Raw genomic sequence first — 16838 nt, forward strand, 5'->3', positions numbered from 1 at the left:
GCAATGCGTGGGTCGGACACAAAACTATTCATCTATTTGTGCGACATCATCAGAGCTGCAGTAGGAATACGCTACGGAGGCGAACATTTCATAACTATGAAACACTATGAAACACAGATGTACCACACGACTTCGATGCGCGTTTTCATTGCGTACATCGTACGCATGAAACTATTCACAAATTTGTGTGATGTCATCAGAGCTACATAAGGCTTGTAGCCGCTTTGAAGCGGAATCGTTGTTCTCTGACAAATTATGTTGGGGGGGGTCTTGTATGCAATTTTTTTTTCATTTTCTTCATCTTGAAAAGCCGAGGGGGGGGGTCTAATACACGAGTAAATACAGTACTACTAGTGTCAAGTATCATAAATAATTTCAAGTGGACCTAAATCATAATGTATTGAATAATAATAAGAAAAATTTGTAGAAATTTCTGGTTACCTTGAAGCTACCAATGGACAAGAGGATAGCCTTTTTGGGTATCTGGAATCCTGTGCTCATCATAGCTTTGAGGTAGGCTTCATAGCGATTGTCACCAAAGCAAGCCACTTCACCAGTGGAAGCCATTTCTACTCCAAGCATCACATCAGCACCTGAGGACAGAAGGAAGACCAGTCTTTAGATAGTACAATGACAAGGCCCTGGCCACATAAAACTGTTTGTTCTGCTGTACCTTGGAAAGGGCTGGAGACACTTCATTGTAACTTGGTGAAAGTGTGGATGTGTTCTTATAAGCAAGTAAACTTGTATTTGTGATCACAGCCATGGTGGCTCTAAACCACAGGGACGTGACTTTTCATTGGCTGGGATTTGAACCGCAGCTGCCTTCTTGAGAAGCCGGTGAAAATGCCGATCCGCTACACACTCAGCGAGTGTGCGGTAAGTCTTCCACTCTTTCCTTGGTCAACTTTTCTTCTCTTTCGACCCAAACACTATGAGGGTGTGTGGCCCTCCCGTTTCTTTTCCTGATTCTTCATTTTTCAAAGGGTCTGAAATCTACCATTTTTCCTTTTGATCAGTGTGATGAGGAGATGGTTACCCAGTTATACTTCCTCTTAAAGCAGTAATAATCATCACCACCACCACCACCTTATAAACTACACAAGCCAGTCCCTACGATGTAGGGGCAACAAACCTGGAAGCTCTGTGTTCACAGGTCAGGGAATTAGAGCTGGTTCAAGGTCCACTCAGCCTATGTAAGAACGCTATCTGACAGCAAGATAGCGGCCCCGGTCTAGAGAGCCAAGAGCACTGACCACGCGTCCCTTCGTAACCTGCAGCTGAGGACACTAGGCAGACCAAGGCCCATGGGTTTTTAAATATATGCTATAAAAAAACAACTCAAATGAGATGCAAACAGTAAAAGAGAAAAGACAAAAAAAAAGCTTGACTTTGACCCTTAAATGTTCTGGCAACCCCAAACAATCGCAAATAGAGCAAAAACAGTAGGGAAATAAATTCTAGATGTACAAAAAAGTACCTGGAAGCATCTGTCATATCTTCAATAGATAGCTTACAATGAATGTTCTAATGGTTTCAGCGTTTAGACCAGTAAAATATTCCCATGATTACTGGAAAAACCTAACACTTTTCATATAAATAACTCATCCAAATGCAAATAAATTTAATGATGAAGATAAAGCTTTTTAAGACAAGTATTTTGAGTGAATAGTTTGAGATATCAGCTTAAAAAATAGTTAATACACAAATCGTTCAACGACAAGCAGGCATGCTGGCCGTGTTCAGAGCTACAGATCTCTGCAGTGACGTTATTTATAAACAATTCCTAAACACACGTAATAGGAAACACAACAGCACATCAGTGTGTGAAGAGGGAGCAGCAGAAATTGAGACACCCACAGTATCCCCTGCTTGCCGTAAGAGGCGACTAAAAGGGGCGACCAAGGGACGATGACATTAGAACCATGAAACTACTTGTGATTAGTACCATTTTGTGTGGAACACCATGGGTCGACGTTACTTACAACTAGTACCAACTTGCAAGAAAAACCATGGGTCAACGTTACATAGGAGCAGTACAATTATGTGAAGAACAATACCAGCCTGGGCGCTGCTTGTGATAAGCATAGTCATGTGTGTTCCACTGTGTTCAGAATGGATCTGTGTAACCTATGAGTAGTACCACTTTATCAGAAACACCATGGGTCTACACTGCCTGTGATTAGTTCCACTAAGTGAGTAAAACCATGGGTCTGGATTGCCTGATAAAACCATGGGTCTGCATTGCCTGAGAGTAATACCATTGTATGAGGAACACCATGGGTTTGTGTTGCCTGTAGGTGTTACCATAATGTATGATATACTGTGGGTCTGCAATGCATGTGCTTAGTTCTACTAAGTGGGGAACACAACAGGAATATCAGCACCCATGATTAGTCACCCTAAGTGAGGAACACCATGAGTCTGCATTGCTTGTGAGTGACATACCGTGGGTGTACATTTTGTGTGAATAGTACCACTGCTTTACTAGTGATTAGTACCATTGTAAGGAGTCAATGATCTGGATTTTGTACCCCTTTAGATAATAAGCATCATCACAGTAATTAGTATTGAATCCACTCTTTGTTTTTATTTCACAACCATTTTTTCATCACCATTTGTTCTGTATTCTAGTCACTTGATACATTTTGAAGTTTTAATTTTCATTTTGTTGCACCTCGCACCATTAGGGGCGATGATCTAGCTGTCAGGCTTCTTTAAACAACAAAAATCATCATCAGAAGATCTCCACGTCTTCACACACTGCCATCTTCAAACTGGTACGCTCTCTCTTCGTCAATCGCAGTTCTTCTCAGCCACCAACGAGCTTGTTCCTGCTTCATGTGGGATAAGAAGAGAGCTTGATAAGTACAGGAATAGGGAACTGTTCCTATTTCCGTCGCTCCCTCTTCATACACTGTGCTTGTCCTATTCCCTCACACCGCCTCTCTCTCATACACGAGTGAAGCTGCACTACTCTCCTCTCCACCACCATCATGCTATCTTTTCCCCTATAAATATGATCAGTTCTTGCATTATAAAAGCCAATCTAAGTTATTCGTTTTACTGAAGATTTTACTTTTAGGATATGTTCTGATATAAACAAGTAAGTGTGCATCGAGTGTACAATCTCCGAGTGACACCGCGTACATGCAGGTCGCCTTTTCGCTGTTGAGATTGGGAAGTGGTAGAGTATGATAAAACATCGGAAAGGGAAGATGAGCAGTGAGAAAGGCTCGAGCGGGTTTTAGAAAGGGGCGAGACACCAGAGACATCATTAATGATGTGTGTTGGATGATACACAAGATGAAGGAAATACCAAAAGAAAATCTACATGAACTTCATAGTTTATAAAAAGGCCTTTGAATGCATAAGTCACAAAAGGATATGGATAGTGCTTCAACAGATGGGCATGCCCCTAATTGTTCTTGTGCATGGTCTTTATTCATAACAAGAAGCCACAGTCACAACTGAGCACGGTGATACTGAGTGGCAAAGGTGGACAGCAAGATGCATACTCTCCCTAATTTGTTCAACTCGTATGCTGAGAACGTCACGACAGAAGTTGGATTGGACTAATCCAGCTATGGATTTTACGATCAGTGGTCTGAATATAAATAACCTACAATATGTAGATGATACTGCTGTGATAGGTGAAAATAAAGAAAAAGGGCATATTCAGAAGATCATACTTTAGGTTAAGAAGCAGAGTGAAAGAATCTAAAAATGAGTAACCAAGATACTAACAACAGGATTACCACCGAGCATGAACATCGATGATGACGCGGTGTTCTCCCTATAAATTTTCAGCAACTGGGTGACAGGAATGAGTTGCCAGGTGGAGAATACTAAGTAAAAATTGAATATATAAAATTTCTCTTTATTCCCCTCAGGGTATTAACAATAAACATTAAATGCAAAATTAAAATATTTTAGTCTTATTATGACAAACAAGACATAACTTCTAGTGCTCTACAGCTCGTTCATAATCATGTTACACTGGGGGCTTACTACTCTGTTGCTGTGAAGTTTGTGACGTCATGCGGAATAGAGTGCTGACATGCACTTCCATGATAATCCAGACACCGCTCGCACATGACACGATATGATAATCAATAATGGTTATGAATTTCATGTTTTTGGTCCGTATTGAACTGAGAATAATATATAAGTAATAATAATAACAACGTAAACGTTTCCACCTTTTCAATACTAAAATATATTCACAAAATTATAAATTACACGGTACTAGTTTCGACCCATCTAGAGGTCATCATCAGCCGTATTGGAGCAAAGATCACTTTTGGCGAAATCCTAAGAAAATGTTATTTTAAAGAATAACAAGTGAAATGAGATGTTATTATGGTAATAGTTAATAATACAAGGAATATACATACTAAGAGGTTTTTAACAAAGAATAAAGTATAAATGGGGTGTTGTAAAAATTATAACCATGGAAATCAGTAAGTTCTTGTATTGAAATGACATATATAAAATTATATATGGCTTAGGAAGAGGGCTTAAGGTGGGGCTGAAGGGTGCGGGAGAAAGTGTAATTGTCTTGGAAAAGTACCTTTGATTAAATTTGGGATTGAGTTTAGGTTGGCTGCATTATTGTTTCTGAGGAAAGTGATAAATAGATCGAAGAGTATGTTGGGTTTCTCTGAGATTTCATTGAGATTGTGACTGGCATTAAAGTATTGGTCTAGGTGTATGTAGTAATTTTCCATTATGTTGAGTAAAGGGCCTTTGTTTGCTAATACGAGGATGTCCATGTCTTGTTCAATATTGGTGAAATTATGGTTATAATCTTGCATGTGTTGGCCGATGGCTGAAAACCTGTTGTATTTTATTGCGTTAGTGTGCTCGTGGTATCTGATAATGAAGTTTCTCCCGGTTTGCCCGATGTAGGTTTTTTTACAGGTGGTAAACTCCTGATTTTAAAAAACTGCTGGTCTTGTTGATGTGTGAAGTATTGTATAAAACGTTCATGTTCTTATTGTTGGTTTTGAAGACTATTTTAACGCCTTGTTTCTTAAAGATGTTGGTTAACTTGTAGATATCATTGTTGAACGTGAAGGTGGAAAATGTTAGAGGTTTGGTTATTTCTTTTTTGAGGGTAGTTTTTGGGCGATGTTTGTGTTTATTGATTATCCTTTCTATAAAATGATTGCTGAAGCATATACGCCCTCAAGAAGAAAATTATAGACAACGAACTCATCGTAACCAAAGCTGACAAAGGCAATGCAACAGTTATCATGGATAAAAAAGTATATATTGAAAAAACAAAAAACTTTTTCACAGACAGCTCATTTTCCATAATCAAAAAAGACCCCACCCAAAAAATTCAAAAACTACTTAAACAAACTCTTAAAAACACTTCATTTTTATTTACCGAACAGGAAAAATCCACACTCATACATATGAACCCAGGACTCCCCACTGCTAAAGCTCTTCCCAAAATTCACAAAACCGGAATTCCCATCCGGCCAATTATCAACTATAGACCGAGCCCCTTATACAAAATATCACAATTCATCCAATGTTTCTTAAGAAAAAATTATCAATTCTTATCCAAAAAGTCTATTAAAATCACATCTGAGCTAGTAGAAAAACTAAACAAGTTCAATTTGCAACCGGATCACTCCATCCACTCTTTTGATATTGTAAACATGTACCCAAGCATACAAGTATCAAAATTAATTCCGATAATTATAAACAATTTAAACTAAAACAGCCACTTAAGCAAACTAGAGATACAAGACTTTATCACAATATTAAAACTTATCATCAACAATAACTTCTTCACTTTTGACAATGTCATATATCAACAAAATGGTTTGGCAATGGGGTCACCGGCCTCAGGTATCTTAGCAGAAATATACCTGGACTTCCTCAAATACACCAAAATTGACAACGAATTCGAAAACATTCTCTTTTGGGCCAGATATGTCGACGATGTCTTTGTAATCATGAATGAGAAATCAATTAACGCACCCACCACCCTCTTAAGACTCAACAATATTGATCCTCATATCAAATTCACACTAGAATCCGAATCAAATAAAAAAATCGACTTTCTAGATTTAACCATCACTAGAAACTCAGATTCTTTCAGTTATAAAATTTTCAGAAAACCCACTCAAACAGCCTCCACCATTCGCCAAGATTCAGTGCACCCCCAGTCCCACAAACGAGCCACATACAACAGCCTAGTTCACCGAGCCTTCAGCATACCTATGTCCAGTAAAGATCTAAAAAACGAACTCAACACAATCCGCGGAATCGCAAAATTCAACGGCTTCAGCAATCATTTTATAGAAAGGATAATCAATAAACACAAACATCGCCCAAAAACTACCCTCAAAAAAGAAATAACCAAACCTCTAACATTTTCCACCTTCACGTTCAACAATGATATCTACAAGTTAACCAACATCTTTAAGAAACAAGGCGTTAAAATAGCCTTCAAAACCAACAATAAGAACATGAACGTTTTATATAATACTTCACACATCAACAAGACCAGCAGTTTTTTAAAATCAGGAGTTTACCACCTGTAAAAAAACCTACATCGGGCAAACCGGGAGAAACTTCATTATCAGATACCACGAGCACACTAACGCAATAAAATACAACAGGTTTTCAGCCATCGGCCAACACATGCAAGATTATAACCATAATTTCACCAATATTGAACAAGACATGGACATCCTCGTATTAGCAAACAAGGGCCCTTTACTCAACATAATGGAAAATTACTACATACACCTAGACCAATACTTTAATGCCAGTCACAATCTCAATGAAATCTCAGAGAAACCCAACATACTCTTCGATCTATTTATCACTTTCCTCAGAAACAATAATGCAGCCAACCTAAACTCAATCCCAAATTTAATCAAAGGTACTTTTCCAAGACAATTACACTTTCTCCCGCACCCTTCAGCCCCACCTTAAGCCCTCTTCCTAAGCCATATATAATTTTATATATGTCATTTCAATACAAGAACTTACTGATTTCCATGATTATAATTTTTACAACACCCCATTTATACTTTATTCTTTGTTAAAAACCTCTTAGTATGTATATTCCTTGTATTATTAACTATTACCATAATAACATCTCATTTCACTTGTTATTCTTTAAAATAACATTTTCTTAGGATTTCGCCAAAAGTGATCTTTGCTCCAATACGGCTGATGATTACCCCTAGATGGGTCGAAACTAGTACCGTGTAATTTATAATTTTGTGAATATATTTTAGTATTGAAAAGGTGGAAACGTTTATGTTGTTATTATTATTACTTATATATGATAATCAAGATAAAAATTTAAACTCCAATGTAATTATGCTGACAAAAAGGAAGATTTATCATTTAAATAAACGTTTTTACAGTATTTACATTTTAATTTGGAGTACCCAATTAATATTACAGTAGAAGCTCGATAATTCGAAATCAGTTAATTCAAAATCCTGCCTAATTCGAAGAAGCTCTCGTTCCCGGAAACATGAGATACAGTTTTGCATGTTATTTCAATTGTTTAATTCGAAGTACAATGTCGGCCCCATTACCAAAATTCAGACTTTTAATTCGAAACTGCCTTTACATTTTAAAACAATAGTATGTTACAGAGTAATTTCAATTCGAAATTTATCCGCTCCGCTTCATAATAGAACGCGCGTTCCGGAACGTGGAGGGGTAGCTTTCCACACTTACACTCACTTCGGTGGGTCTACAGTGCGCTTCATGATTGCTAAGTTGAATGAAATCGGGATTCTTTTGTATTCAACCTTTTAAGGAACGCCGTAATATCACGCAACAGGCAGTGTGCGGGAAAACAGAATCCGCGAACAATGGCGATGCTGACAGTTGACGAAAAAACGTGGCTCATATAATAAATTCGTAGGCACCGACAAATATTGTACTTTATTTTAATGCGAGCCCAAACGGTCTTATGGTTTTAAAGGAGAAATTGCCAGCCGGGTAATGGTATAAGGGTTAGGGATGGGGGTCATAGTAGTGCGTTGCAATGCACATGGAAGCGAGATAGGAAAGTTCGATAAGCTACATTGTTTTAAGGGCGTCTGGCACTTTCCATGCCAGTACAAAGCATCTAAAAATGCAAACAGTACAGAAATCCAAAAAACATAATGCATTTGCACAGGGGAACCGGCATAATTTATCCTCGTCTTTGAATTGTGCGATTTTTTTCTTTTGTTGCGTGAGGTTATGTTTACCAGTGAGATATCCGAGTGCATTATTTGAATACTGTAAATGTACCTTCTTGGATACATTTTGGAAATAGTTCTTTTTTCATGGCATTTGAAAGGTATAGGCCTAAACTGTGAATCAAGGTTAACTGCATGCTGTAACGGGCCTTAGAATATTTTGTAACGCGGCAAGAGTTGGCACTTCTGAATTGCGAATTGGCAGTTAATTCGAAATAAAGTAATTCGAAGTCCCATTTTTTAGTCCCAACGACTTCGAATTAACGAGGTTTTACTGTATGTAACTAGCACACATCTAGATTATGTTAGCTGAGCGGTCTGCAAAAATCGGTAGGTTGGTACGCCCATTAAAAACGTCGTAGGGAGAACACTGTGACGCAATCAAAGTTTCTGTCTTTAGGGATAAACCATCAATAGCAGTGGTGCTGACAGCCCACTGCCCCGGTCAGAAAGGTTAACACACTTGTCTTTCCCATAGCTACATATCGTTGTCATGGACCTCATGGAGCCCCTTTGAGGCGTTTCAAGGATCAGCTAAAGCATACTATGAAAAGAGCTGAAGTTAACAGTCAATCCTGGGATACGCTTGCTGAGAATCTAACACTTTGGCGCCACACTTTTTTTTACATCAGTTTTGGTGTTTGAAGAGGATAAAGCTCCATCAAACTCAGTTCCCCCCCGACAACCATTTCATGTGACCTGTGTGCACGTATGTTTCATGCCAAGATTGGGCTACTAAGCTTTGTGAGTGTGAAAATGTAAACTGCTGAAGAATATGGTTACTCAGATAAGAGTTGCAGCCAACGATATGGTTGTACAAGTTAGACCATTAAAAAATTAGGAGAGAAAGCACATTAAGGCCTTTGAGTCATGGTGCTTAATGTTCTTAGTCCCTTCAAAATGCACTACAGAGATTCCACAGTACAGCAATTATTATCGTACTCACCTGCTAGTCTTGAGAAGGAGAACTGCGGGACTTTGACTCCCACCTTTCCACAGCCTGCAAGAACGTCCACCGGCTCCACCTTTTCTCCAATGATTACACGAGTTGCCATTGCCACAAAGTCAAAGTCAAGAGTTTTGGAGACAAAAGGGAACGATCGTGACACTCGAACATTACACTCAATAACTTTGAGTTCGTTATCCTGGAGGAAAACAAAAGTTAATGTTGGTTAAAAGTACAATCCTTGTTTCTTCACATGAGATTTCAATGGCAATTCTTACTCACAATGGGAAATACTTATAACGTCACTGGGGAAGTTACTGAGTTAAGAGTCCCACTGCTTTACTCCATACCACTATCACCACAAAATGTCATTACTGTACTACCTAAAGAAAGAGGATAATTTCCAAATTTTGAGTATACACACTACCTAAGGCACTGACTATTATTTTGGTAAAACTAATGTTAAGATTATGTAATACTTCAATAATTCAGTATGGCAATAAAAGTCCTTCAAAAGAAGTTCTGCTAGTACCATTTCATATTTCTGAATCAGAACATTTATATTCAAGTAAGATATAAGAAATGTATACTTCGTGCAAATCTCAAAAGACACTAGCTGCTGAGGTGCAGGGAGATGAGACGAAGTCAAGATACTGACTGTGGTCAAATAGTACACACTTGACAATACGAGTGCTGCTGCTCTTGGGAGCAACAGACCTGGAGAGCTCATTCAGATTACAACAGGTGTCTCCATCTCTGTTCTCTTGCAGGAGGAAGACATGGCACATTTTCTAATGGGACACCCTTTCCCGTGACTTTTGACCACCCAGTGTATAATTGTATTCTAAGCGTAGAGCCCCCTATACCATGGATGGAAGTGGAAAATACACTAAAGAAAAGGAATAAAGCCAAGGCAACAGGCATAGATGAGGTAAATGATTGCAATGGTTGTTTAGACACCGAAACGCCATTTGGAAAGAAAAACTACCCTAACACCGGACTAAAGAAGGCATTGTCTCTCTATTTAAGAAAGGAAACAGGAACTATAGGGGAAGTACTCAAAATAATGGAATGAATCACAAAACAGATTAAGAATCACAGCTGGAAGAGGAGCAGTATTCTTTTAGAAGGAATAGAGTAACAACAGATCTAATGATCAGAGAGAAGCACTGGGAGAAAGGAAAAGAGGTCATGTTCATTTTCCTACACATTGAGAAGGCTTACAACAGTGTACAGAGACAATCTTGAGAATAAATCTATACTATGTGCTTTAGTTAATAAAGGCAAAATCTGTATGAACATTGCCAGAGTGGTGTCCAGATAAGCGATGGTTTGAGACTAGGCAGGGTGTACAATACGGCAATTTTACGCCACTATGTTTATCTCGCACACCATTTTTAACATTTGAAATTGCAAGGGGAAAAGTTAATTTCTAACGTTAATTTCTAACGTTGTCATAAAGACATACGGTACATACATGAAATAAAGTTTGGGTATTCCATGGACTGTTCCAACTGCTGTTACGTACTTTGTACAAGAAGAAGCTGCATTTCTTTCTACCTGCAGAACAGTTGAGGCTAGCTGTTGTAACAAAAATACCTAACTCGCAAACCCCTGCCCCGAGGCTGCATTCCTGGTCAGTCAATCACACTCCCTCATCTCCCTCTCACTCTTCCGTCTTTGTTAATATGCTTATCGCTACCCATCCGGTAGCAATGATCATGTCAACTGGGAGTGTTTCCCTGTCCGGGCAGTCAAGTGATTACGGTATAACCCAGGTATTGTCCATCTGTTGTATTGTCAACTAGTACCAGTATTCTGTCTTCACATTTCATTGTTGTTTCTCAGTTAAGTTTTCTTGTCTAGGTTGATCTTTAAGTTATAAAGAAACGTGGGAGTTATACGGCTGGGTTTAAACTCGAAGTGATACAATATGCTGAAGAACATAGTAACAGAGCTGCCGGATGAGAATTCAGTGTGACCAAGTTTAATGTTCGCTACTGGCGTAAACAGAAAGCTGCACTACAAACCACTAACTGAACATGTAAGGCATTCAGAGGGCCAAACACTGGTAAGTTTCCTGTGCTGGAAGACGAGTTGCTTCATTACATTACAGAGTTGCAAAATGATGGCTTTAGTATCTCGCACAAGATGCTACATTTAACACATGGGGTGACGGGCCCCGAGAAATCTCGTAGTACGCTCGCCAGCGGTAGGTGACGGGCCCCGAGAAATCTCGGTTTTATTCACGACATTGTTTTCGGTCTTCCTGTGACATCTCTTGACCATATCTTGAACTATTTCGGACGTGCACATTGAGTAGAATAAATCGTAGATGTATTTCCGCCACTTTTCTTTTATTCACGGCCTTTTTTATTCTTTGATTTAGTTGAAATAATAACATTAAGTTATTTATTAGACCACCTAATCAATACAAAATCGTCTTGGATGATTTACATAAATTTGATTTAGTTTCGAAACGTCGACTTTCTTTCCGCCGGTTCAGCCAATGACAAGATGGAGCGCCCGCGGAATACGGTGTTAGCTGACGACGATATTTTAGAAGAATTACATGCCGATGGTCGTTCAAATGGAAATAGTCTAATGAATTAGTGGAAACTGAATGTGAGAGTGATAGTGGAAGTGATATTCAAGCCTCTACATTCCGTAATTTACCTAGTGTACTTATTTATTCAAGTGATTCTGACGACGACAACGATGTAAACATTAATGATGTGTTAGGAATTGACGCTGAAGATTGTTTTGTAAAGGCAGATCCACTACTACTAAGGGCATTGGAGAGTACCACTACCAACTTTAAAGATAAAATATTGACTGGTTTAATATCTATGTACATTTTTATAATCAAGTGCACCCTAGTATGCTTAGGAGAAAAATGTCCGGTCCACAGGGTATGTGACAAGCTCAAGCATCCGGTCAGCAATGTGTTAAAAGGGCACGAACTAGCGATTAAAGGAGGAATCAGCTGTTCGGATCTGAAAGTGAGCCGGTGTTGGATCTTTAGATTCATGACACGAAAGGGATTGTGTCTGTGAAGGCGAATATCTCTCTGCCAGAGAATGCCAAGCGATTTCAGCGACAAAATAAGAGATTTTCATTGCCATGTGATAGCAATGCGGAAAAAAACAATTGCCTCTTATCTCAAATTGGCAATGCAGAAGAAACCCTGATAAACTTAGACATCTCATCCAACACCACCATCAAGAAGAAGGGAGAATCTAGCATGCTTGTACTTACAAATGTATGTGAAAAACAGCATCTAACTGTCATGCTAGCAATAACCGCAGACGGAAGAAAATTGCCACCGTACGTTATTTTCAAAAGACAAACAGTGCCTACAGCGAAGTTTCCCAAAGGCATTCATGTATGGGTTCAAGAGAAAGGATGGATGGATACAGCTCTTGTGCAGGACTACGTCCGTAAGGTGTGGGGAGTACAGCCAGGGGCAGTGCTTCGATGCCCAGCAATGCTACCGTGGGACTGAATTCCACGGACACTTGGTGGAAGATAAGAAGAAACGTCTTCAGGAAATGAAAAAAAGATTTTGTTGTAATTCCTGGTGCACTCACACATTGTCTACAGCCTTTAGATGTTTTCATCAACAAGGCCTTCAAGGACAACATACATAAATTTTACACCGAATGCATGGCAGGAGGGGAGCATGAGCTGACGCCAGCAGGTAAAATAAAGAGGCCGTCAGTTGAATCGGGTGTGACTGAATTATGCAGGCATGGGTTATGGTGTCGAAAGACATTATTGTGAAGATATTCTTGAAGACGGGCATCGCAAATGCATTAGACGGAAGTCAGGATGATGCAATATGGGACGGTGACCAGAATGATGAACGCGAGAATAGCTCGGAGACTGAAGGAAGTGACAATGAATAGGGTAAGAACGCCAGAAGTCTTGTTTCAGTAGCCTAATGCAAATTTTAAGTTTTTTCAGGAATACAATCTTTTGCACACAAATCCCCGCAAATATCACACACCAAAAATGTTCACACTTATTTTTTGTCAAAAAAGTGAGTTATATGCGAGCAAATACAGTATTCACCACTGCAACGGATGAAAGAAGAAAAAAGCAACTCTGAGTTTAAAGCTCTTGCCATTGCAGATGACTGTGATAATGAGACTGAAGTACAACAGAAGCTGAAAGACTGGAATGCTATACTCAAGTAAATTGGTCTCAAGATAAGCAAGTCCAAAACAGTAGTAGGCCCTACTATAATCTATCAGCTTCATGTCCATATTGATAATTTGAGTACACTAGTATGAAGGATGAGTTGTCCACCTAATCAATACTTTATTTTACAAAGCATCTAGAATATTTACATTAAAAGACAGTACCGGTTTCGACCTGTAAATAGGTCATCATCAGCTGTTGATGAACCTGCTTAATAGCGATTGTGCAGAATAAAACACTACTAAAATTAAACAAGAATGCCACTATTCTAAAAATACCCTATTGTCTTTTAATGTAAATATTCTAGACACTTTGTAAAATAAAGTATTGATTAGGTGGACAACTCATCCTTCATACTTGTGTACAAAACAGTAGTGTAGCCTGTTGACTTGCAAAATGCTCGAGTACGAGCAACAGCTACAGCTTGAGCTTTTGTGTCAACAATAAAGGTCGCACCACGTGAAAAGAGAGTACTGTAACCATCGTTAACACTCCAGCATCTCTGTGAATACAATTCAAGCTCAGTCTTCCATTGTAAAGCACCGTGTATGGTCTTTAGTTTTATCTATTCATGGCAAAATGAGTAAGAAAACTGTTCTAAAATAAAATAAAATTGGAAGTTACAGAAAAATTTGATAAGGGAGACTCAACTGCTAAGTAGATTATGGAATAGGATTACTAACTGACTGTGCTTTTAAGAAAAACTAAACAAAGCTGGAGGATTTTGAGCAGAACAGAGATAGCAGAGATGGACCTTCAAAATATAAAATGTTAAGTCCAGTTTTCACAATAAACGTTTTGTAGCTATATTCTGAACACCCTAGAGCTTTCAGTGAACTGGATTATCCTTGCTTTAATATGTTGGAAGGGAAATTCAGAAGTTTATTGTAAATGATAAATAAGATGAGAATCAAAAATCTCAACACACTCATTCTACCTTGGCAATGAGCTGCATGTTGAAGGGACCCGTCACTTCCAGTGACCCGGCAATGGCTTTTGAGATGTTCATGATCTTGGCAAGAGTCTGTGGGTTGATATCCTGAGGTGGAGTTACCAGAGTAGCGTCACCAGAGTGGACACCCGCATTCTCGACATGTTCAGAGACGGCAAGGCACAGAACGACTCCATCATCAGCAACAGCATCCACATCGATTTCCTGAGAAGACACAAACATATCTCTGTGTTCACTCAAATATAATTCACACACACAAATTTCTCTAACTTGAAATCCAATAGGAAAAAAAGAAAAATCGCTTGTTCCTTTTCAAAAACGCCCATGCTGCCAAATCTTCAATATAAATACAGATTAAGTATACTGCTAAAGCTATTTAATAACAGGTCATACCAGATGAAATTCACCTACACTTGTTACTATTGTACCGTGATTGTAAATTACAGTGAAACCTCTCTCGCTCAGCTTGTTGTAAATTCAAAGTCATGATTTCCATCATATTAACTCTTTATAGAAATAACTTTCTTATCCAGTCGCAAATTTCTGTTACTATCTCTCAGTACAGAGTGCCCTGAAAATGTTCTTAGTCATCCCTTGTGAATGGTCTGTGATTTCCAACGCAGATTCCATGATCTGTTAAGTGTTTGTTATTAAATGCACATGGACAAGTAACACCACAAGGAAGTGTACAGAGAAGAATATTATATCGTTTCCTAAATTGGAAACACAGACCAGGTTCCCATCCGCTTCAATATGTAACAAAGTCAAACAATCAATACGAGAGAGAAAACGTACGAACAACTGGAAGCAAGAAACAGAAATGCACGGTAATACTTGCAGCAACAGCTGACAGCAAAAACCTTCTGCTGTATAGAAGGAAAGGAGATCTGGCTGGACGATAAGAGATTGGTATAAGACTGGGACTCTAGGAGAACTGCTGCTAACCGACCTTAGAAGATGATGGGGTTCTAACACTAAAAACTATGCCAAAGTTAAATTTCCATCACGTATCCATGATGGTGTAAAGTTGTGGAATTTTACCCACTTATTCTACACTAGCAGTAAAAACATAGCTTTCCACTTAATGGAAACGCTGATGGAACAGCAGCATTTTTCACAATGGAGTAAATGGAACAGGTACATCAAGTGTCAAATTTAAGATTACAGGTGGGGAACACGCAAATGCACAGCGACACCATTTTCAGCAGATGGTAGAAAATGCCTTTTTAAACTTGATATACAGAAAAAATCAGTTTCAAAATAATGTTTCCCTCGAGGAATCGATGTGTACATTCAGGAAAAGGGATGGATGATGGCGAGGAATGGATCTGAATAGAGACCACCATACATCTAAGTAACGTTATGTTACAAGGAGATTCCCACCATCCAAAACTTGTCAGTTTCTTATAGCTAGTTTATTATTTACATAACATAATCCAGCTTAATCTAAGAGTATAATATTAAATAGAACATTTTTCATCTCAATTATGGAACATCCTCAGCTAAAAGATTTCACAAAAATTGACAAGACAAACAAGAAACTTGTGATGATTATGATAATGATGATAAGATAAAATGTTTGTTCATGTTGGGTTAAAAATTTCAATGTCTAAGTTAACGAATAAAATCGATGTAATGGGTCTTCTTTTAAGGCTGGAGAAGTATGTGCTTGTTGAATCTTGAAGGTAAAATTAAGAATATAAAAGATTTTCTCAAAATATGATTATCGGGGGAACTCTTGAAAACAATCATAGTTGAAGTTCAATTTAAAGTTTGACTGTTGAAATAAGTTTGAAACGAGAAAAAAATTTAAGAGAACATATTGAGAATATATATTAGTGAGGTGTATAAGGATACGTGAAATTTATTTACCTCATAGTCGGTCGTGTTATGTTTTTCATCCTCCCTTACACCGTATCGTCAGCTGACTGAGTTTGTATGTGTGTGAGAAGCTTGTGGTATGTAGAATGCTAAAAAGTTCATTATGTCACCTATTCGATACATTAGAAATTTTAAACATTTAGGAATTTTTTATTATTATTATTATTATTATTATTATTATTATTATTATTATTATTATTATTATTATTATTATTATTATTATTATTTCCATATGAGACATGTTTTGCCATTCTTTGAGGGCATCGTCAGTCTTAGTACTACCTCAAGGCATAAATCAGGTACCTGATTTGTAATTAAATTGTAAATACTAAGATACAAAATTGACATATTACAGTAGGAAAGTCAAGAGAAAAACAACTACAGTGGGAAAGTCAAGAGAAAAACAACTACAGTGGGAAAGTCAAGAGAAAAACAATGTTCAGTTATGATATATTACAGCCAACAGCTGATATATTGTTATCTATATCATAACTGAACATTGTTTTTCTCTTGACTTTCCCACTTGTAATATGTCAATTTTGTATGTTAGTATTTACAATTTAATTACATATCAGGTACCTCTTGTTATGACTAGAGGGGAGAAAGAAGGAAAAGGTCAAAT

The 16838-nt window shown here is 38.1% G+C and overlaps 1 protein-coding gene across 2 annotated transcripts in view; it reads right to left on the reverse strand.

Moving 5' to 3' along the window:
* r (carbamoyl-phosphate synthetase 2, aspartate transcarbamylase, and dihydroorotase rudimentary) overlaps positions 1 to 16838 on the reverse strand; it is a 394723-nt gene that overhangs the window by 211909 nt on the left and 165976 nt on the right. For both annotated transcript variants that reach the window (XM_067157339.2, XM_067157338.2), the window contains 3 exons: positions 14321 to 14539; positions 9181 to 9379; positions 442 to 593 (listed from right to left, as the gene is read on the reverse strand). In XM_067157339.2, coding sequence (XP_067013440.2) covers positions 442 to 593; positions 9181 to 9379; positions 14321 to 14539 — 570 coding nt within the window. The remainder of the gene's footprint in view (positions 1 to 441; positions 594 to 9180; positions 9380 to 14320; positions 14540 to 16838) is intronic.

Source organism: Anabrus simplex, chromosome 13 (assembly GCF_040414725.1).
Source record: "Anabrus simplex isolate iqAnaSimp1 chromosome 13, ASM4041472v1, whole genome shotgun sequence".
Lineage (NCBI taxonomy): Eukaryota > Metazoa > Arthropoda > Insecta > Orthoptera > Tettigoniidae > Anabrus > Anabrus simplex.